We start from the raw sequence: 21,350 nt of genomic DNA, 5'->3' as shown, positions 1-21,350 counted from the left end.
TAACACTCACCCGGAAGTGGTGCTGCAGCTTGTGCTCCCGAGAACCCCGATTCCTCCACGCCCCCTCCCTCCCTCCCTCCCCCCACTGGCTCGGAGTTGAGCCGAGGCTGAGAGAAGGCGGGAGCGCCGGAAACGAAAAGGGGGGAGGGAGGGAAATAGCTATGTAGGGGGGGCCACAATGGGGAAAGGGGGAAATGCAAAGGTCGAGTCACTTCCGGGAGCGGCAAGAGCACATCCGGCGCGGCTCGCGCTCCAGGGTATTCAGGGCGGACGTTACGACAAATAGGGGCGGAAGTGGCTTCTGCCCAGGGACGCAGGACCCGCCAGGGATGTGACGCCACAGCGGAAGTGAAGGTGGGTTCCTCTAAGGGCAGGAGTTGAACTGCGGTCCCGGGCTTCCGGAAGGGACTTCTGGGGGAGTGGGAGGGTGGGAAGGCGACAGGTTCATGAATTATGCATCAAGGTACGTGGGGAGGTTTGGATTCTTAAAAGGCCGGTCGTGGTTCTCTTCCCCCAGGGGGCGACAGGCTGATATAGGGAGTTATCTACCATTCTTATTTCTTAGGTGTGCTCTTGAATGTCTCAATACTGTGAATACACGGAGAGGGATAAGGGTGTGTCGGCTTTCTGAGATCCCTACTTTGGCCCAAGGAGTAACTAATAACCTTTCCCAGCCATCAGAGTCCGCCCCGTCTCTGACCACACCCGTTACTCCCCTTTTCTTTGGTCTCTAAACTCCACTGGCCGTCGTCCACAGCTCTATCTCCTCCCCTGGCTTTACTTTTAAATATATCACTCACCTCTACCTGGTACATTGTTTGCTGTCCTCCTTTTCCTTCTGGAATGTCGGCTCCATGAGGACAAGGACTGTGAATTGTTCACTGCCCTATCCTCAGAGCTGGGCGCTTAACCGTCGGTAAACGTTTATTATATCAACTATCAACGAACAGTTACAATGAAATCTTTCAGGAAGCCTTCCTCGATTGCTCCAACCCGTAACGATCCTGTCCTCTGAATTCCCACAGCATTCGGTCCCTACCTTTTGTTGCTGTTTTGACTATTTCGTGTATGTGATCTTCAGCGAAATTGTCAGCAACTCAGGGGAGAAACTGTCTCATACATGGTACCTTCCCACTGCTTTGCTAATCACACAGTAAATGCTGAATAAATATATGCCATTTAAGCAAATAAATGCTCCCACTAGCCTGCCCCGGATCTGACTAGAATCCCTCTGGGCTTGGCTCTATTTTGAGTGAAACAGAATTGAAGTGCCTCCTATTAACAGTAATATTTCCTTGCTTAGAGATTAAAATAACCGTGATAGGAATAATTGTAATGCCAAATCTTACAGATAATGAACATAAGACTCTGAAGACTTCAGTGAATTTTCCCAAAATCACAGCGCAGAAGTAGCAAAAGATACCTAAAAATAAACATTTCAATTAAATGTTTAAATGGAGGATATGTATTGTGGGCTTGTAAGTGTATCTTTTTAAAGATGTCTGCTCTCTCTACCACATTTTGGGACTCTGTACTCAGTCTGTGTCAACCCAGTAGCCACAAGTGGCAGGATAAAGGTCTGAAGGGCACAGGTGTGACAAGACCCAGGTGCTGAATGGGTTAGCGATCAGCCATGTGAGAAATCTTGACTTTGGGAGCTGCTATAGAAAAGTAGGAGCAAAATGGCAGTAATCACTCTAAGTCCTGGTTCTCTTCCTATTCTTTTCCTATTTACAATAGCTGGCGCACACACACCCCTTCCAGCCTCAGTGTTTCCAGCTGTCACCCCTGCTTCTACCCTTAACTATGAGAAATAAGTTTTAAGTGCTTAGCTTTAGAGAGATAGATGTGGGGGGGAGGGGGAGGAGGGCTGTTAATTTTAGCCTGGGGTTTTCCAGCTGGCACACTGTTTCCATCTTGAATCACTTCCACACCCAGAGCTCTGCCTGGGAGAGCCCTCCTCCTGGGGGCTTCCCCATTCCCTGCTTTGGTCTGAGACATAATGGTAAGCATTCCAGAAAAATGCTTAAGAGAAGCCTGGCTTGGTCATTTGATGCACAGCTCTCGGGAGGCAAAGAAAGCATAGTGAGGAGAGGTGCCAGTCCAGGTAGTGCCTGTGATGGGTGGCCTCCAAGAACCAAAGGGGCAGACTGGCCATCGTTTGTGTTATTGGTCTGTGACTCAGCAGTGACTCTCTTCTACCGCTTGCAGCCTTCTGAGGATCTCCGGGGCGGGGGAGGGGTGGGGGGGCACAGCTTCACTTTCAACTCTACAATGGATAGAGTTAGGATCCCTTCCTCAAAGCCGGAGCGCTTCCTGGTTAGCCTGACAGTGGATTTCGTTTGGGAGCTTTCCTTTAGGACAACTTAGAAGAATAGGACTTCTCCTTTCTCCTCTGTCTTTCACTGTCTTCTGACTTTCCATGGGGAAAGGAGGGCATTTAGGGAGAAGGAACAGGTGAGGATTTCCAGTGTCTTGCCGGTGTATTTTAATTTATTTAAATTTAGAGAAACAGCAGTCTAATCAGGTGATAATTAATTCCCTCTTCATTAGGGATCTTCATGTGTGCCTTTTGCATATGGATGAGCCTGGGGTCACACTGTCCCTCTGAAGAGAAGGTGACGGAGCCCTGTGCAGTCCAGGCACTTCGGCTGTTCTCCTTCTGTGCCTTCTCTTTTCTCCCAGCCCCCACCTGACAAGGACCAGATTGCCATGGGAAAGGAGGGGAAGGTTAATGAGGCTTCCTCCCCCGACCTCTTCATCCTCCTGGGGTCCCTCCCTCACTGTCCCCAACCCATCCCATCAGCACCTCTCCCTGTGCCCTCTCCCACCAGCTGCGAACTGGGGTGTCTTCAGGCCCTACTGACTCAGCCCATCTCAGCAGCTTGTTTACCTCGCACCTCTGCTTTTAGCCGGTTCATCACTCCTTGGCCCGGCTCTGCTTCTTTCTTCTTAGAGAGTCTGACGCCCAGATCCACTAACTGTTCTGGTCCTGAGAAATACACTCCCTCCTCCCCACTCACCACTGTGAGCTGTGTGGACTCAGCCATACTTCCCTTAAGTGCACAGTAAAGCTCCCCAAGCCCTAAACCACACACCTACCGACACACAGACATTCCTGATTCTAGCTGCAAAATAAACACACGGAAGCCAGTACAGGCCGGGGCAGCCCGGACTGCCCTCTTGCACGTAGCAGTCTCCCCGCCTCTCGAGCTCCCCAGTTTCTAGGGAGCGAGTGGGGCACAGATCGGGATGGGGAGCGAAATGGGACCTGGGTAGTTACCATGGTAACAGAACCTAGCAACAGCTGAGATGCTGATGTGTGGGCTTTTGTAGGGCCCTTTTATAAGAGCCAAACCTAGAACTGGGGGCTCAGAGGTTACTGATCCCAGCTGGGCATCCTGTGTTCCTTCTTCCAAACACACCCCTCCATTCCACCCCCAAGCCCCGGCAGTGCCTCTCTCTTAGAGAGAGGGCAGGGCAGGGAAAGCTAATGAGAATTAACCACAGGGCTTCTGGGGGGCAGCTGTGGGTGGAGGCAGGTTAGGGAGCAAGGCTGAAAATAAAGCAAGCAGGGCAGCCTCTTTCCCCCGGCTCCCTCTCACCTCCTTCCCATCGCTCCATTTTTTCTTCTTACTTTGCCCTTCACCCTCCACGTCTTATCAGCGCTCTCCTCTTCCTTTTCTTTCTTGCACCACTGCCTGTGCTGAAGAAGTTTCCCTTTTCTTCTGTCTTGTTTCTCGTAATCTCTCTTGACCTTCTCTGAGCAAGTAACAAGCCACTCGTCCAGTTTCTTGCTCCAGCTGCTCCTTGTCAGGACTGCTCTCTTCAGTGTCTCTTCCTTCTGGTCCAACCCGAGTCAAAGCCCCCGAATCCCAGCTCCAGGCCAGCAGGCCAGGTCACCTCAGGTTCCCCTCCCATCCTTCTGGCCTCTCTCTTGGCTGCCTATCACCCCTCCTCCGCTCCACTCTGCAGGGCTTATAAGGCAGAACCAGGGCACTCGGGTATCTTGCAAAGGCTTTATTTGAAAATTTTTTTTGAAACTTACATCCCACAAGAATTCAAGATTATCACCACAAGAAGAAAGAGATAATACAAAAATATATATCACAGCATAGGAGCCAGGTAAGAGAGGCAAGAAGGAAGGTGGGAAAGCTGTGAGAAGTCGGGACAGACCTCAGGGGTGGGGGTGAGAGGAGGGAGAGCAGAGGAACCAGGGAGGGAGGGGGGCAGAGAGGGGGAAATTGGGAGGCAGAGCTCCCGATGGCCTTGAACCAGCTGGCTCCAGTCCCCTGGCAGCCTAGGTGGAGTTAGGGAGGCCCTCAGGGAGGCTGGGAAGTGGAGGACTGGGGCGAGGGTTGCTCTGAATTCCAGAGTGACATACACGGATAGCCAAGACAGACAAGACAGGGACTAAGGAGCCAGGGGAGGGCAAACGGGAGCCCCTTTCTCATGTGGTGCAGCAAGTGACTCCCCAAAAGCCATCTCCCAGACAACATAATTTAGCAGTGGGGAGGGGGAGGAGTTGGGGGCCTCACTGCTCCCATTCCCATGGGGGAGCCTGCAGGGTAATGCGTGTGCCCTCAGAGCGGGATGGGGGAGACAGCGAAACCCATGATGTGGACCGGGATGGGACCGGGACAGAGGGGGGGCCTGGGGAGCCCCCAGCTCGCCTCCCACCCACCTCGGGGCAGCATGCAGGGGCTACAGAAACTGGGTCAGTGGGTGTTCACGAGGCAGAGTGTGGGCACAACACACAACATCACAACACGGGGCCAGGAAATGCACATGAGAGGTCACGGGAGTCACCCGCTGGCCACTGAGTGATGGGCTGAGTGCCGGGATGTGGGAGAAGAGAAAGTGAAAACTGTGAAACAAAAGGGAAGGTCCTCAGAGGGGAGAGGTATGGACAGGGAGACTGGCTGTACAAGAGCGTGAGTGTGTGCAAGGGCCTGTGAGGAGAGAGGTGAGTGTACAAGGCTTTCATGTGAGTGTGCAAGGGTGAGGAGGGGGGGACCAGAAGCCACAGATATGTGAGGCCCCCACCTAAAGGAGGGTGACAGGTGGGCTCGCCTGTAGGCCAGGGAGCATTCCGAAGTGCGGTTCAGGGCAGGAGCCCCCGCGCCCACAGCTGCCCCACCCTCAGCGGGATGGGGGCTATGCCAGCCCCTTGGCCTCCTGCTTGGCGGCTCCCCAACATTGGGGGGCATCACAGATTCACCAGGGGAATCCTGAGAGGAAAAGGGAAAGGGCACAGTCAGGAACCAAGGGGCAGGGCAGAATCCAGAGGGCAGCATGAGAAAACAAAAAAGGAATCAAGGTTGAGAGGACAGAGTTGGCGTTCAATGGCAGCATGAGAACAGGACATAGATCCACAGAGAGTGGGAGACGGAAGGGTCCCCCTAGAGAGGAGGGGTTCAGACTCCTGGGGAGGGCCAGGTCTGCCTCCTCTCCACCCCCCTGGGAGGGAGCACCCCAACACAGCTCTGAGTTGCTGCCCCTCCCCCCCTTTGCCCTGCCCTCACCGGTTCAACTGGAAGGCTGGAGCCCCCTTGGGCTGGGGCATCCCGGGCCGGGGTCCCCCTCGGGGCTCCTCATGGTCAGGGGTGGGGGTGGGCGAGTCCCCGAAAGCCCCCAGCACAGTGACCCCAGCTGGGGACAGGTCTGTCAACGGCTGCTGGCTCTCCTCCTGCCTCAGGGCACCTTGCTGCCCAGAGGGCCTGCGCCGCTTCTGGCTGCGGTCCCAGCTGGCGCACGGGAAGGAAAGAGGTTCTCACATACTTATGAAGCCCCCCGGCCTGGGCCTCCAGCGCTGGTCACCCCTATCCTCCCTCAGGCACACCAGACATCCCACAGCAAAGAAACTCTACACCACGTGTCCTGAGACTCCATCCACAAAACTACTCCCCCCCCATCCCCACCCAGGGGCTCGGGGACCTAAACCACCCACCCACCTGGTCCGGATCCACAGAATGAACACCTCCCCCCAAAAAGAGACACAGAGGCCCCCAGAACCGTCCCTCCCCCACGCATGCCCAGAAGAGCCGTTTCGCTCCTTAGCAGAGCAGGTTTAGTTCAAAGTCTGCTAATGAGCTGGACACCTGAGTCTAATGATGCTCACAGCAGAGGGTGAAGGACCGAGTGACCCATTACTAAGTGCCCGCAAGAAAGCTCCAGATTTTCTCCCTCCCCCCCAGGCAGCCTTAAGGAGGGGCTCTGCAGGATGGGTCTTGGAGGAAATGGGCACACGGGATGTCCACCAAAGCCCCACATGCACACAGACACCCACCCTACCTCTCCCGTTATCCTTGTACTCGCCAGGGAGAAGGAAGCTGTGCTCAGTTCTCACATCTACCCCCACTCAAATCCTCCCTACCTTTTCCCAAGGTCTCACCTTCACCCACTACTTCCCATCCCACCCCCAGCAAAACTGCCGCCCGGGCTCCTTCCCTCCTTCCAGTCAAAGCATCAGTCTCCATCTCCCAGCATCCCTCCCCCCCGGCTTACCAGAACTTGAAGATGATGCCGGTGGCTACCAGGACAATGATGATGGAGATGGTAATTGTGACATAGAGCTGAGGGTCCACACCTGATTGGGGTAGGGAGAGATTTTTAGGGAGGGGATGGGAGCCAAGAGGGGTTGGGGTGGGGTTCCGCTGCAGGTTCAGCAAGCCTGAGTGGTGTTGCTGCTTGAAGCCACATCGCCCCAACTCTCTTTCTGCTTCAATGGAGCCTCCTCACTTTATTCTCTCTCTCTCTTTTTTTTTCTTTCTTTCTTTTTTTGGTCTTTTTGCCTTTTCTGGGGCAGCTCCCGCAGTATATGGAGGTTCCCAGGCTAGGGGTCTAATTGGAGCTGTAACAGCCAGCCTACACCAGAGACACAGCAATTGAGGATCCAAGCCATGTCTTCGACCTACACCACAGCTCACAGCAACGCCAGATCCTTAACCCACTGAGCAAGGGCAGGGATCAAACCCACAACCTCATGGTTCCTAGTCGGATTCCTTAACCACTGAGCCACGACAGGAACTCCACTGTATTCTTTATTCTTAGCAGTAGCCTTCCCCAGAGTTTTCAGCTCTTTTCCTCCCAGATCCACTTTTTCTCCACTTTCCCAAATCTTCTGTATATATGTGATGAGGAGGAGGCTCCAAGGGCAGAGAGAACCTCTCTCTCACTGCACAGACATCTAGTGAGTGGAAATGTCCATCTCTGCCCTGGTCCCACCCCCAAGCCACTGGCTCAGTCTCCACACTCCCTGAGCAGAGGTGTCACCCTGAAGGTCTCGTTCAGGTTCAGTTCCTCTGCCTGGGATACTCCGACTGTTTCCAAGGCCAGCTCAAAGGTCAGTTCTTGGAAGGTGTCCCGATTCCCAGGCTGAAGTAGTCTCTTTTCCTAAAAGCATGCTGTGCATGCCTCTATTAGAGCATTTATTGTGTTGACTCCTCCCCAAGTGTTTACACATCTGTCTTTTCCAGTGGACCTGAGCTTCTCTGAGGCTCAGACGCATCTTCCTATGGGCCTCCTGTGCCAGAGTAGTGCCCAGCACGTTTGTTGAAGGAACCAACAGACAAGACCTCTGTTGCTGCCCTTCAAGCCTTCCACCAGCCCCCAACCCCCCTATATCCCTACCAGCATCTCCCACTCCCACTCACCTTCCCCACGGCCCCCGAACAGGAACGGCCGCAGGGTGGCAGGTGCTTCTCCAAGGATGAGCCCGTCTCCATCACCCCGCATGGAGTCTGAGTTGGGGTGTGGGGTAGCCAGCCCATGGGGGGCTGCAAAACCATAGTCCAGGGGCAGAAATCCAGGATTGGCAGAGTTGGGGTCCCCCCCATCCTCTCGAGACACTGTTGGGCCCCACACAATAGCCCAGGGGTACTGGGATGAGGGTGGCCCCTCCTCAAAGCCTGATGGGGTGGCTGGGGGCGCTGTGCCTGGCAGGACTTGCCGACGTGATCTTGGGACCCGAGGGGATCGGCTTGGTGGGGGTGCCCGCTCCCACACGCACACGTGGCGTGGGGCCGAGGGGCCTCCCCGGGCACAGGGGGGCCGGGCAGGGGCTGGTGGGGTTTGAGGGGAGAAGGAGGAACCTTGAGCAGGCGGTGGGAGGGGCAGCAACAGCAGTGGCCAGAGAGGGAGGAGATGGGACAGCAGCAGTGCAGGCCTGCAGGGAGGGAGAGAGGGCGGGTGAGACCAGGCCCATCCGGGGCTTCCATGCGGAGAGGACAGAGAGGACGGGTGCCTCCCTCCAAGTCTCTGTGCAAAAGGCAGGTGGGCCTCGGCAAGACTGGCCTCATTTCCCACCTTCCTAGGATCTAGCCCGCAGGATGGAAGGCCCTGGGTGGGCCTAGGAGGAGGAAGGCCAAGACCCCAGGGAAAATGGCCTCCAAGCTCCCGCTGCTGTGCCAAACTTACCACATCCTGGACTCCATGTCCGAGATCTTCCTCAGAGGTGACCCGGGTTTTCAGCCTTTACTGGGAGAGAGAGGGAGTCAGTCATCACATCCCAACTGGGCCCCGAGTACCTCTCCAGCTCATTCATCCACCATTTTACCCCTGTCTCCCCTCCAAGCTGTGGCTGCCAGCTCTGCGGCTGCCCCCCAGGACTCACGGCTGCATAGCATCCTCTCAGGGGAAAAACTCCCAGACTGGTCCCCTGTCCAGCCCCTAGCCCCCGTCTACAACTTCCCAGGTCCCTGTTACCTCCTTAACCCAGGGTCTACTCTCACTTCTCTGGCTTCCTGCCTTCTCATTTCCTCTGCCCACAGCTCCAAGCTTTTCTTGGATCTTAATTTAGAGCCAAGAACCTTGTGATTCCTTGAGCACCTACTGAGAGGGAGGGAGTCTGAGGGGGGGAGGGAAGAGGAAGTCAATCTGAGTGAGTGTGTGAACGTGTGTGTCTGTAGAGGGCCTGCCCACCCGGCTTGGAGTCAGAAGCATTGCTCTTATGAGGCTGGCCCCAGGAACCTGCATTTTCAGGCGTGGGGCAAGAGGAGATGGAAGGAAGGAATGAAAGAGACAGAGAAAGAGAGAAGTGGGTGGGGGAAAAACTACAGGATATAATGTTTTCTCAGTGGTTAATCATCCAAATGCACAGGAGCCCTCCGAAGGGAGGTGGAGTTGGGAAGAGGCCACCCCCTCAAATGCAGCTCTCCTGGGGAGAGAGTCCTGGGAGAAAGGGGATGGATGGTTTTGAAAGGGGAGGACACCTTCTCAGAGCTGAAGGCGGTGGATCCAGGGGGAGGGCAGGCTCCCCGGTGAATGAGGGTACGACATTCAGTTTCCTCTGGATTCTGGGTCTAAATCTGAACATGAAGCACTCTCAGAGAATAACAGTGGAATAAGATGGGAGAGTCTGGGGGGAAGGGAACAGGGAAGTGAGCGGTGAGGAGAGACTCGAAAGGATGATGGGCTGAGAGAGACGGAAGGCTGGGGAGGCTTGAGAAAGGAGAAAGGTGAAGAGGGAGTGGGTGGGTGGGGGATCAGTCCCAAAAGGATGGATTGGGGGATGCACAAAAAATCAGCAGCTGGAGGATGCCGACGGACAGACAGGAAGAGAGTAAAGGTCGGAGGGAAACAGAGGGTGAAGGGGTCACAGGAGCCAGGAAAGAAGGGACAAGGGCAGGAGGAGGAGGGAGGAAAGGTCCAAGCAGGGTGGGAAGTGGAGATCATGAAAGAGGGAGGGAGAAGAGGGGTGGAGGAGACAGGGAAGGGGAGGAAGGAAGTGGGAAAGGAGAGAACAAGGTACTGAGGACAAAATGAGAGGAGGAAGGGATGGAGGATCGAAAAAACGGGAACAGCAAAGATGGAGGAGTTGGAAATTGTTTCTTCAAACGTAAAGACACACGGAACTACGGAGAGAGGCAGGGATGGGGGCCTGGTGGGAAGAAGGCAGAGGGGGCTGGGAAGAGAGCGAAGCTGCAGGGACGGAGGAAGGCGTGTGAGCCAGTGGATCAGAGAAGGGCTCCCAGGGACCAACTGACTCCAGGACCCAGTCGCCTCTCCCCCTGTGCATCTCCCACAACCAACGTCAACTCTAGTCCCCGGACCCTGCACCCCCTTAGCCACCCCCTCCAGGAAGCCCGCAGTCCCCGGCGGGCGCGCCACCCCCACCCTTGCCTCGCTCCCCACCGACCTGTTGTGCGCAGGAGACGAGCTGGGGGTGGGGCGGGAGCATCTGGCTGGGGGAACCCGGCCCCATCCCCAGCGTTGCCGCGAACCCACCCCTCCCACAGGCCCACGCTCCCCGGACCGGGCTGGCAAGCGATGAGAGTCGTGGGAAATCGAGGACCAGGCGGGTCGGCGAAGAGACTCTGCGGGAGGGAGCGCGGAGAGCAGAAAGGGAACCCGAGGCAGGAGGATGCAGGAGCAGGGGACTAAGCCAAAGGCGGGATGGAGGCAGCCGCGGGGACGGTGACCGCTGCGCCAGGAGGGCAGGATGGAGTCGGGACCCGCGGAGGGATGGAGAGCGCGGCGTGCAAGGCGCGCTTAGGCGCTGGAGACTTGAGCCGGGCGAGGAACCTCGCGGGAGGGGCAGGGGGCGAAAAGCGCCCCGGAGTCGGAGAGGGCAGGGCCGGGCTCCCTCGGGCGGGGGCGTGGGGGGGTCCCTCTCGCTCACCTGCATGCCTGGCGCGGCGGCGCGACGGCTGCGGGCGCTCGGGACTGCGCGGGCCTGGGGGGTCGCGGGAGCGGGCGGGGCACGGGGCATGGTCGTGGGGTTCGGCCAGCAGCGGGGTGCTGGAGAGGGTGGGGGGCGGGCGCCCGGGGCGCGGGGCGGCGGCGGCGGGAGATGCTCGGCTCGGCTCGGCTCGGCTCGGGCTGCGCTCGGCTCGGCTGGGCTCGGCGCGGCAGCTCCAAGCGCTCGGTCTCCGCCTCTCCCCCTCCCGCTCGGTTCTCGGTTTAACCCTCCCGATGCTGCTTTGGTCGCGCCCAGCTGCTTCCCAGGTGGAGCGTGGGAGAGGGCAGCGCAGGGCGAGCGACCGTCCGATACTCCGGGTTCCGGTGGCGGGCTTCTTCACCCTATACCCCGACTACATGGACACCCCCGGTCACCCCAGTCAGTTTCTGAGATTCTGAACACTCAAAGCTCTGTGTCCCCAACCCTGGTTTCGCCCCCCGCTGGAGAGTGCAGAATGCCGAGGCGGGTGGTGAAGACCTCGCACCATCTCGGTTTATCCCAATGGCTTGGTCCCATGATTCCACTCTGGTTCTGCTACAATGACTTTTCCCCGAAGCAAACCAAATGATCTTGAAAGTATCATTTGCAAGACCGAGTTGCATTACTCAGCTTTTCTAGCACTCAGAATATCCAAGCTCCTTACTGTGACTTACAAGGCCTTGCATGTATATAACCTGGCCCCCAGGTAGTTCCCTGGTTTCCCCTCCTAACACTCTTTAAGCCCCAGCCTCACAGGACCCGATCTATGTTCCTAGAATTAGAGTAGCTTAACCTGCCACAGGGTATTTGCACTTGCTGGTCCCACTCCTGGGAATGTTTTCCCTTGGATTTTCACCATGATTCACTGCTTTTATTAAAATTTCCCTTAGATCCAATGTCACCTCCTTTGGGAGGCCTTCCCTAACCTTTCTATCAAAAGTGGCTTCCCCTGCCCCCACTCTCACCCTATCCTACCCCAGCCCTCTCTTTCAGGTCACCCTGTTTTCTTAGAGTTGCACTTGTAGGACACCACACTCTTCTAGTTTCCCTTCATTCTCAATGGCTTTTCCTTCTCTGTCTCAAACCTCTAATAAAAGTTAGAGCTTCCTAGGGCTTAGTCCTTGGCCCTCCTCTCCTTCCACATTCTCTGTCCAGTGATGTCATCCAGTCCCAGGGCTTAAATACTATGTAAATGTCAGCGAGTCCTAAATTTATATCCAGAGCTCCAGTCTCATTTATCCGACAGCCTACTTGACATCTGCACTTGGATGTCTAATGGCCATGTGAAGCTAATGTGGCTAAAATAGATGTATTGAATTACAGCCCCCCCCCCCCCGCCACCCCCATCAATCCATTTCTCTCCCAGTGTTCCCCATCCTGGGATATGACGGCTTCCATTTGTCAGGATAAAAATCTCGGAAACATCCTTCCTTCTTTTTCCCTTTTCTCACTGATTCCCACCCTATAGCTAATTCACCAACTCATCCTGTGAGCACTGCATCCAAAATATATTCTGGATCCATTTACTTCTCTCCATCTTTGTTCTTAGCATCCTGGTCCAAGCCATCATCTCTCTCTGGAATAATGCAGTGGCTTCCTAGCTGGTTCCTTGTTTCCACCCTTGCCCCCTACAAAATAGTCTTCACAATATCTGGCAATGCTTTGAAAATCAAAATTATATCACGCTCTTGCCTGCCTACAATATTTGAGTGGCTTTTCATTGTACTTAGAATACATCTGAACTCCCTGTTGGGAGAGGCCCTCTGACTAGTACTCCTCCTCACTGTTCAAGCAATGTGCTCGATAGGACTTCCTGATGTTCTAAATACCTGAAATCATCCTCTTGGCCCCCCTGCACGTTTCTTTCTTTCTTTTAAGGGCTGCACTTGTGGCTTATGGAAGTTCCCAGGCTAGGGGTTGAATCGGAGCTGCAGCTGCGGGCCTACACCACAACCACAGCAACGCCAGATCCAGATCCAAGCCACATCTGCAACCCGCATCTCTCGGCAATGCCGAGTCCTGAGAGAGGCCAGGGATTGAACCCACATCCTCATGGATACTAGCTGGGTTCCTAACCCAATAAGCCACAATGGGAACTCCTCTGCCCCCAACCGGTGCTTTTCATTTGCTCATCCTTGAATCTTTTGCCCCCTACTCATCTTCACCTGATTGGCTGCCTCTTCTCATTCAGCCACCCACTCTATCTCATCAGTATGTTTCACTGTCTTTCCAACTCATCACTCTCTGAAATGATCTTATATTTGTTTATTGTCTGCCTCCACCCCGCCCCCCATATACTAGAGAACCAAGACCTTGTTTGAGGTTTTCACCCTGTATCCTTCCTTGGTGCCTGGCACATAGGAGATGCTCAATATTTATTACTTAGGGAGCCTCACCTGGGACTTGAGCCCACTCTGAACCCTTCGTTCTGCCCTCTGCTCTCCACCTGCCTTTCTTGTCCATCTGCCTGCCTTCCCTGATCTCTGCCCTGAGCCGAATGCTTTGGGCCAAGTCTCTGCTCACACCCCCGCCCTTCCAGACTCTCACCCCTCATCCCTTGCAGTATTACTATCATTAGCCTGACACACTCGCCTCCCGGAAGGAAACCTGCTGTTCTGACCAGCATCTGCAGTGGCTGTCCTCTCGCTTGTCAGTCCCTGACAGACCTTCATTCTGAGGCCAGAACAGCAGTGACTGAGCTGTCCTCCTAGTGTCTCCTGGTGGCTGGAAAAACAGTGCACATTGGGTGCAAACCTGGCCATGGGAGTCAGGGCGTGCAACTACACAGTGTCCTGGGCTCCGGTGAGCCCCAGCTGTATCCTAAAAACACGTTGTTGGAGTTCCCATCATGGCGCAGTGGTTAACAAATCCAACTAGGAACCACGAGGTTGTGGGTTCGATCCCTGGCCTTGCTCAGTGGGTTAAGGATCCGGCGTTGCCATGAGCTGTGGTATAGATTGCAGACATGGCTTGGATCCTGCGTTGCTGTGGCTCTGGTGTCAGCCGGCAGCTACAGCTCCGATTAGACCCTTTGCCTGGGAACCTCCATATGCCGCGGGAAGCGGCCCTAGAAAACACAAAAAGACAAAATAAATAAATAAATAAATAAAAACACGTTGTTAAAGGGGATTCATTATGTGTGGGTCAAATTTATCAAGTGGATATTCACTACCGGTGTAAGTGCCTTTTACCCTGAGGACTTTGGGTCATTATGAATTATTTCTAGCATTCTTGATTGATTCATTCTTTCAATGACTATTTTTTGAACACCTACTCCATGCTGGGTATGGCCTTACAGCCTGGGGCGCGGTAGCGAGAACAAGAACAAAGTCATCACTGTCTTCATGGAGGGAGACGGTGGAACACAGTGATACATGTATCTTCAGATGAATCTGAGGACCTTCCCACACTCCACAGTCTATAAATTCTCCCCTTGTGTCTAGCTCTGCTGGCATCTTTATCATTAGCTCTGGGCTCACTGGGCCTTCCTAGTATTTGTCAGGGTGAATTTCTGTCTGTTTCCTGCCCTCACAGGTCTGTGCTTCTGAACACTCTCACTCTCAGCTGATGATCTCGCCTGCTGTTTCTCTGAGAACGTAGAGGGAGGCATAAGGGAACTTCCCCACTCCCATTACCACATCCCAGCCCCATCTCTCCTTCTGTGGGGGATCCCAGAGGCTCTTCAACCACCCAAAGCCATCACTCCAGGCACTGTCCCTCCCTCTCCCGCCGTGCCACCTCCTTCTCTCAGCATCATGGGGCCCAACACCAAGTAAATATGCAGTAATGTCCTGTGGCTGAAGGTGAAAACAAACCCTCCTTGGTGTTCCCTGGTGGCCTAGGGATTAAGGATCCAATGTTGTCACTGCTGCGTTGAGGGTTCGATCCCTGGCCCAGGAACTTGCACATTCCCCTCCAGTATTTGCTCTTCTCTGCTTCCTGTGACAGCAGGTATCTCAGAAGATGGTCTCTGTTCACCATCTTGTCCACTTCCCCTCCCATTCCTTCTCTTTTATCAACTTAAATTTTAATTTTTGTAATTTATTATTTTGAATCGGTAATACTTAACATGTGTAAAAGAAGTTTCCAATATACAAAAAGGTATGTCATGAAAATTCTCATTCTCACCGCATCCACCCTCTTTCCAGCTCCCACCCCTGCCCTCAATGAGATTAACTTTGGTGTATTCCCCTCCAGAGGTTCTTTACGCAGATGGTAATACAAGTTCTCATTCACCCATGCATTTGACATAAAGTTAGCATACCCCGTCCACTGCTCTGTTCTCCATCTTTCCTTTTTGATCTGTCGTGTCTTTGCTGTCTTGCCTTTGCTGTCTTGCCATGTCAATGAAGAGGGAGCCTTGTCATCCTTTTACACAGCTTCATGGTATTCTGACCTGTTCATGGACTCTTGTCAGGCTTCTGTCCAAACCCCTCTGCTGAAATGCCTCTTGTCAAGGCCACCTGTGACCTCCATGTTTCCAAATGCAGAGGTCAATTGCCTGTGTCTTTTTACTTGGTTATCAGCAGTCTTTGATACAGGTGATTGTGTCCTGTTCTAGAAGCACTTTCTTTTCTTTTCTTTTTTTTTTTTTGTCTTTTTGCCTTTTCTAAGGCCGCTCCCATGGCATATGGAGGTTCCCAGGCTAAGGGTCAAATTGGAGCTCTAGCCCCCGCCTACGACAGAGCTAAAGCAACGGGGGAACTGAGCCGCGTCTGCGACCTACATACATCACAACTCACAGTGATGCGGGATCATTAACCCACTGAGCAAGGCCAGGGATTGAACCCACAACTTCATGGTTCCTAGTCGGATTCTCTAACCACTTTGCTACAACGGGAACTCCTAGAAGCACTTTCTTACCTGACTTTCCCGATGCTACACTGTCCTGATTTGGTTTCTCCTTCTTAATCTCCTTGATGAGTTCCTCTTTATCTCCTTGACTGCCACTTCCTGACTCCCTTCTCCTATCTATGGTCCTGACCCTGGGGATCGTACTCAGTCTCTGGCTTTTTTTAATTAATTAATTAATTTGTTTTTTAGGGCCACACCCATGGCATATGGAGGTTCCCAGGCTAGGGGTTGAATCAGAGCTACAACTGTGGGCCTGCAACCACAGCCACAGCAAAGCAGGATCTCAGCTGCATCTGTGACCTGCCCCACAGCTCACCGCAGCCTGATACTTAGCCTACTGATGGAGGCCAGGGATTGAACCCTCGTCTTCATGGTTACTAGTCAGATTTGTTTCCACTGTGACACAATGGGAACTCCAGTTAATGGTATTTTTTAAGATTACATTTTTAGTTTTCCTTTCTGCTGGTACATAGAAATGCAATTGATTTTAAATGTTGATTTTAGAGCCAGCCACCTTAATAAGCTTTCTCTTATGTGTAATAATTTTTCTATAGACTTTTGGAATTTTCTACAAAGACCATCATATCATCTTCAAATGATGGCAGTTTGCCTTTTTCTTTCCAATACTATGTCTTTAATTCCCTCTTCTTGTGCTGCCAGGACCTTTAGTACAATGTTGAACACAAGCAGTAATAGCTGGTCTCTTTCCTTGTTCTTGGTTTTAAAGGAAACACTTCCAGCTTCTTTCCAGTAAGAATGGTGTTTGCTGAATTTTTTCTTTTTTTTAATTTTCTCAAGTTAAGGAAGATCCTTTCTGGAGTTTCCGTTGTGGCACATCAGAAACAAATCTGACTAGGAACCATGATGTTGCGGGTTTGATCTCTGGCCTCACTCAGTGGGTTAAGGATCTGGCATTGCTGTGAGCTGTGGTGTATGTAGGTTGCAGATGTGGCTTGGATCCTGCATTGCTGTGGCTGTGGTGTAGGCTGGTAGCTGTAGCTTCAATTCGACCCCTAGCCTGGGAACCTCCATATGCTTATGCTGTGGGTGAGGCCCTAAAAAGCAAAAAAAAAAAAAAAAAAAAAAAGGGAGATCCTTTCTTTTTTCTTTTCTTTTTTTTTTTTTTTTTTTTTTTTGTCTTTTTGCTATTTCTTGGGCTGCTCCCTCGGCATATGGAGGTTCCCAGGCTAGGGGTCCAATTGGAGCTGTAGCCGCCGGCCTATGCCAGAGCCACAGCAATGCTGGATCCGAGCCGCGTATGTGACCTACACCACAGCTCACGGCAACGCCATATCCTTAACCCACTAAGCAAGGGCAGGGATCAAACCCGCAACCTCATGGTTCCTAGTCGGATTCATTAACCACTGGGCCACAACGGGAACTCCAGGAAGATCCTTTCTAATCCTAGTTTGCTTAGTTCTGTTATGTATGGCTATTGAACTTTTCCAATGCTTTGAATGCTTTTCAAAGCCAATTTTTATTGTGAAATATAACATATAAAGATAAGTGCAATAAAAACATGAAGTATACTGAATACTTATAGAGGGAATACGAATGTAACCACAGTCCAGGCAAACTAAAAGAATCTTGCCGGAGTTCCCATCGTAGCGCAGTGGTTAACGAATCCAACTAGGAACTATGAGGTTGCGGGTTCGATCCCTGCCCTTGCTCAGTGGGTTAACGATCTGGCATTGCGGTGAGCTGTGGTGTAGGTTGCAGATGAGGTTGGGATCCCATATTGCTGTGGCTCTGGCGTAGGCTGGCAGCTACAGCTCTGATTAGACCCCTAGCCTGGGAACCTCCATATGCCGTGGGAGCAGCCCAAGAAATGGCAAAAAGACAAAAAAAAAAAGAAGAATCTTGCCAGTCCTCAAAAAAGACCTCTGTGTCCTGTGTCCTCTGTCATACACCATTTGCTACTCACCATAGGTAATTTGTATTTTGACTTTTATAGCAGTCACTTCCTTGATTTACTTTCTTTTTTTGGTCTTTTGTCTTTTTACTTTTTTTTTTTTTTTTTTTTTTGTCTTTTTAGGGCCGCACCGTGGCATATGGAGGTTCCTGGGCTAGGGGTCAAAAGGGAGCTGTAGCTGCCAGCCTACACCACAGCTACAGCAATGCGGGATCCAAGCCTCACCTGCGATCTACACCATAGCTCATGGCAATGCTGGATCCTTAACCCACTGAGCGAGGCCAGGGAGCAAACCCACATCTTCATGGATACTAGTTGGATTCATTTCTGCTGCACCACGATGGAAACTCCTGTCAGTGATATATGTTAACAAATGCTTTCTTCTATTCTGTGGCTTGTCTTGAACAGATGTTCTTGATTTTAACGTAGTTTAATATATTGATCTTTTCCTTTATGGAAAAGGTATTTCCTTTATGGTTAGTGTATTTGAATCTTAAGATTTTTCCCTACCTTGAATTAGTGAATAAATTCTTCTACATTGTATTCTAAGAGCCCTTTAATTTGCCTTTTACATTTAGTCTGTAGTAAAGTGGGGAATGATTTTTGTATATGGCTTAAGATAGGGGTTCCGTTTTACTTTTTCATATAGGTACCCAGTTGTCACAGAAACATTGAAATGTGTGTCCTTTCTCGCCTGCTCAAATGTGCAAACTCTACCATAAATCAAGTGTTTATATATGAGTGAATTTGTTTCTGAGCTCAATATTATGATCTAGTAGTTTATCCTTTGCCTAAACTCTGCTATCTTAATTATTACGGCTTTGAAATTATGTCCTGGCCTCTGGTAAAGCAGGTCTTTCCACTCTGTTCATTTTAAAGAGGCTATTTTTGGCCTTTTGCATTCCCATGTAAGTTTAAGAATCAGTTTGCCAGTTTTATACACTCACAAAGAAAGCTTGTTGGGATATGGATTAGGATTGTACTGAATCTATAAATCACTTTAGGGAGAACTGACTTCTTCCTGATATGGAGACCTCTAATCTATGAATGTGAAATATCTCTCCATTTATGACAACTTCAATGTCTCACAATAAATTATAATTTGTTGCATATGGGTCTTACTTATATTTTGTTATTTTTATACCTTGAAATTTGATTTTTTTCATAGTATTACAAGTGGTAACTTTAAAAATTATTCATCATCTAATTGTTGTTGATATACAGATTAGTTGATTTTCATATTTTCTTAATCAAGCAACCTTGTTAAATTCTTATTCCAATAATTTGTAGATTCTTTTGAATTCTCTACGTATGCAAACACATTTTCACATTTTCTAAAAATGATAGCTGCTTTTTTTTTTTTTTCTTTTTTTTTTTCTTTTTGCTATTTCTTGGGCGGCTCCCGCGGCATATGGAGGTTCCCAGGCTAGGGGTCCAATCGGAGCTGTAGTCTCCCGCCTACGCCAGAGCCACAGCAACGCGGGATCCGAGCCGCGTCTGCAACCTACACCACAGCTCAGGGCAACGCCGGATCGTTAACCCACTGAGCAAGGGCAGGGACCAAACCCACAACCTCGTGGTTCCTAGTCGGATTCGTTAACCACTGCGCCACGACGGGAACTCCGCTGCTTTCTTTTTTAATGTAATCTTTATTTTTTTCCTTTCCTGTCTTACCACTCTGGCTAGGATCCCCATTACAAGACTGAATACAAGTGGTGGTACCAGGTATTCTTCTCTCAGATTTACAAGTTCTGTTCTAGTTTTCTAAGTGTTTTTAAACCACAAACGGATGTTGACTTCACTTTTTTTTCTGTATTGAGATGATTGTTTGATTTACTCCTTTAATCTATTAAAATGATGACTAAGGGAGTTCCCTGGTGGCCTAGTGGTTAAGGATCTGGCTTGTCAATGCTGTGACTCAGGTCTCTGCCATGGTGCGGGTTTAATCCCTGGCCCAGGAACTTCCATATGCCGTGGGTGCTGCCAAAAAAATGATGAATACAATATTTTCCAGAGTTCTCATCGTGGCTCAGTGGTAATGAACCCAACTAGGATCCATGAGGATGTGGGTTCAATCCCTGACCTTGCTCAGTGGTTGAGGGATTCAGCATTGCTGTGAGCTGTAGTGTAGGTCGCAGATGCAGCTTGGATCCCATGTTGCTGTGGCTATGGTGTAGGCCGACGGCCGTAGCTCTGATTCAGCCCCTAGCCTGGGAAATTCCATATACCAAGAGTATGCCCCTCCCCCGAAAAAAGCATAAATAAATAAATAAATAAATAAATAAAATTTTCCAATATTAAGCTACCTTTAAATTACTGACATAAATTCAAGTTAATCTTCTTGTATTATCTTTTTTGCACATTGCTGGATTCAGTTTGCTAGTGTTTTATTAAAGATTTTTGTATTTCTGTTAATAAGTGAGATTGGCCTATAATTTTCCTTTTTAGTATTGCCCTTTTCCCATTTGGTTATCAAAGTAATTTTGGCTCCATAGAATGAGTTGTGGACTGTCCTTTCTTTTCCTAATTTCTCTTTCTTTCTTTTTTGCTTTTTAAGGCCACATCTGTGGAATATGGAAGATTCCAGACTAGAGGTGAGTCACAGTTGTAGCTACTTGCCTATGCCATAGCTACAGCCACATCAGATCCAAGCCTTGTCTCAGACCTACAAGCTCAGGGCAACACCACATCCTTAACCCACCAAGCAAGGACAGGGATTGAACCTGCATCCCCATGGATACTAGGCAGGTTCATTAACCACTGAGCCAGGACAAGAACTCCTGCCCTTTTTCTTTTTTTAAAGTCTCTGCTCCATTGTCACCTTACCAGAGAGGTCTTTCCTTGGGACCATATATTAAAAAAGCAAATATCTCCTGCATTCCCCCACCCCCTCCTTGTTTTGTTATTTATCTCCTGACCACCTATGTATAGATGTATTCATTGCCTGAATCTCACCACAAGAATGTAAATACCAAGACAGCAAGTATTTTGTCTGTTCCTAGTAGTTAGAATAATGCTTGGCAATGATAGGTGCTCAAAATATAATTTTAAATCAATGAGAACATTTTATTATGTGTCTGACTCCTTAGTCCTCAGCCAGCTTCTCTAGCTTTATTTTGGTGCATCTTGTTTTCTATTCTTAGCACTAAAAACACAGCACCTGGCACATGGCCTTGTACATAACTGTCACTTAGTAACAAATGAATGGATAAATGTTACATCCTAGGCTTTGCTTAAGTTTAATTAGCTCCATCTCCCTCTTGGAGAGTTTCTTTTCCTTTTTTTTTTTTTTTTTTTTTTTTTTTTTTGTCTTTTCTATGGCCGCACCTGCACCATATGGAGATTCCCAGGCTAGGGGTGTAATCGGAGGTGTAGCCACCAGCCTACGCCAGAGCCAGAGCAACACCAGATCCGAGCTGCGTCTGCGACCTACACCACAGCTCACGGCAATGCCAGATCCTTAACCCACTGAGCGAGGCCAGGGATCAAACCCGAAACCTCATGGTTCCTAGTCAGATTCGTTAACCACTTCTTAAACCAAAGGGAACTCCCTTTCTTTCTTTCTCCCTGACCTCTGCTCCCACCCGCAGATCTTCTTTTCTTCCCACTTGCCCCTCTTCTTTTCTCATCTCTCTTTTTTTTTTTTTTTTTTCCTCACATTTATCCCTCTTCTCCTTTGTCTGCCTTTTTTTTTTTTCCTTTTGCCTTTTTAGGGCCGCACTCGCAGCATATGGAGGTTCCCAGGAGCTACAGCTGCCGGCCTACACCACAGCTCACCACGATCCCGGATCCTTAACCCACTGAGCGAGGTCAGGGATCAAACCCGAAACCTCATGGTTCCTGGTCAGATTCCTTTCTGCTGCGCCACCACGGAGAACTCCTCTGTCTGCCTTTCAATCTTCTTTTTTTTTTTTTTTTTTTTTT

General features: G+C 50.8%; 1 protein-coding gene and 1 long non-coding RNA gene across 7 annotated transcripts; one reads left to right on the top strand and one right to left on the bottom strand.

Moving 5' to 3' along the window:
* Nucleotides 12-1,464, top strand: LOC102163385. The gene is made up of 2 exons (XR_297164.3): nt 12-354; nt 566-1,464. It is a non-coding gene; the product is annotated as an uncharacterized LOC102163385 (long non-coding RNA).
* Nucleotides 4,006-10,823, bottom strand: PIANP (PILR alpha associated neural protein). Of its 6 annotated transcripts, none has more exons than XM_013987505.2 (6): nt 10,622-10,823; nt 8,419-8,478; nt 7,656-8,167; nt 6,508-6,589; nt 5,526-5,747; nt 4,006-5,231 (listed from the first exon to the last, which is right to left on the bottom strand). In XM_013987505.2, the coding sequence occupies exons 2-6, from the start codon at nt 8,433-8,435 to the stop codon at nt 5,210-5,212; spliced, it is 855 nt and encodes a 284-aa protein (XP_013842959.1). In that variant the 5' UTR covers nt 8,436-8,478; nt 10,622-10,823; the 3' UTR covers nt 4,006-5,209. The 6 variants fall into 6 exon arrangements, with proteins under 6 accessions (XP_013842959.1, XP_005652670.1, XP_005652669.1 ...); XM_005652613.2 differs by having other exon boundaries at nt 8,419-8,473; nt 10,622-10,764; XM_005652612.3 differs by lacking the exon at nt 10,622-10,823 and adding an exon at nt 10,139-10,534.

This window comes from Sus scrofa, chromosome 5 (assembly GCF_000003025.6).
Source record: "Sus scrofa isolate TJ Tabasco breed Duroc chromosome 5, Sscrofa11.1, whole genome shotgun sequence".
Lineage (NCBI taxonomy): Eukaryota > Metazoa > Chordata > Mammalia > Artiodactyla > Suidae > Sus > Sus scrofa.
This window is presented reverse-complemented; position numbering and strand designations above follow the sequence as displayed.

Excerpts from the sequence above, each read along its gene's own strand:
- PIANP (XM_013987505.2), bottom strand. Across the intron at positions 6,590-7,655 it reads GTTCGGGGGCCGTGGGGAAG|GTGTGGACCCTCAGCTCTAT; the intron begins GTGAGTGGGAGT and ends TACCCCAATCAG. Across the intron at positions 5,232-5,525 it reads CCAGCCTTCCAGTTGAACCG|GATTCCCCTGGTGAATCTGT; the intron begins GTGAGGGCAGGG and ends TTTTCCTCTCAG.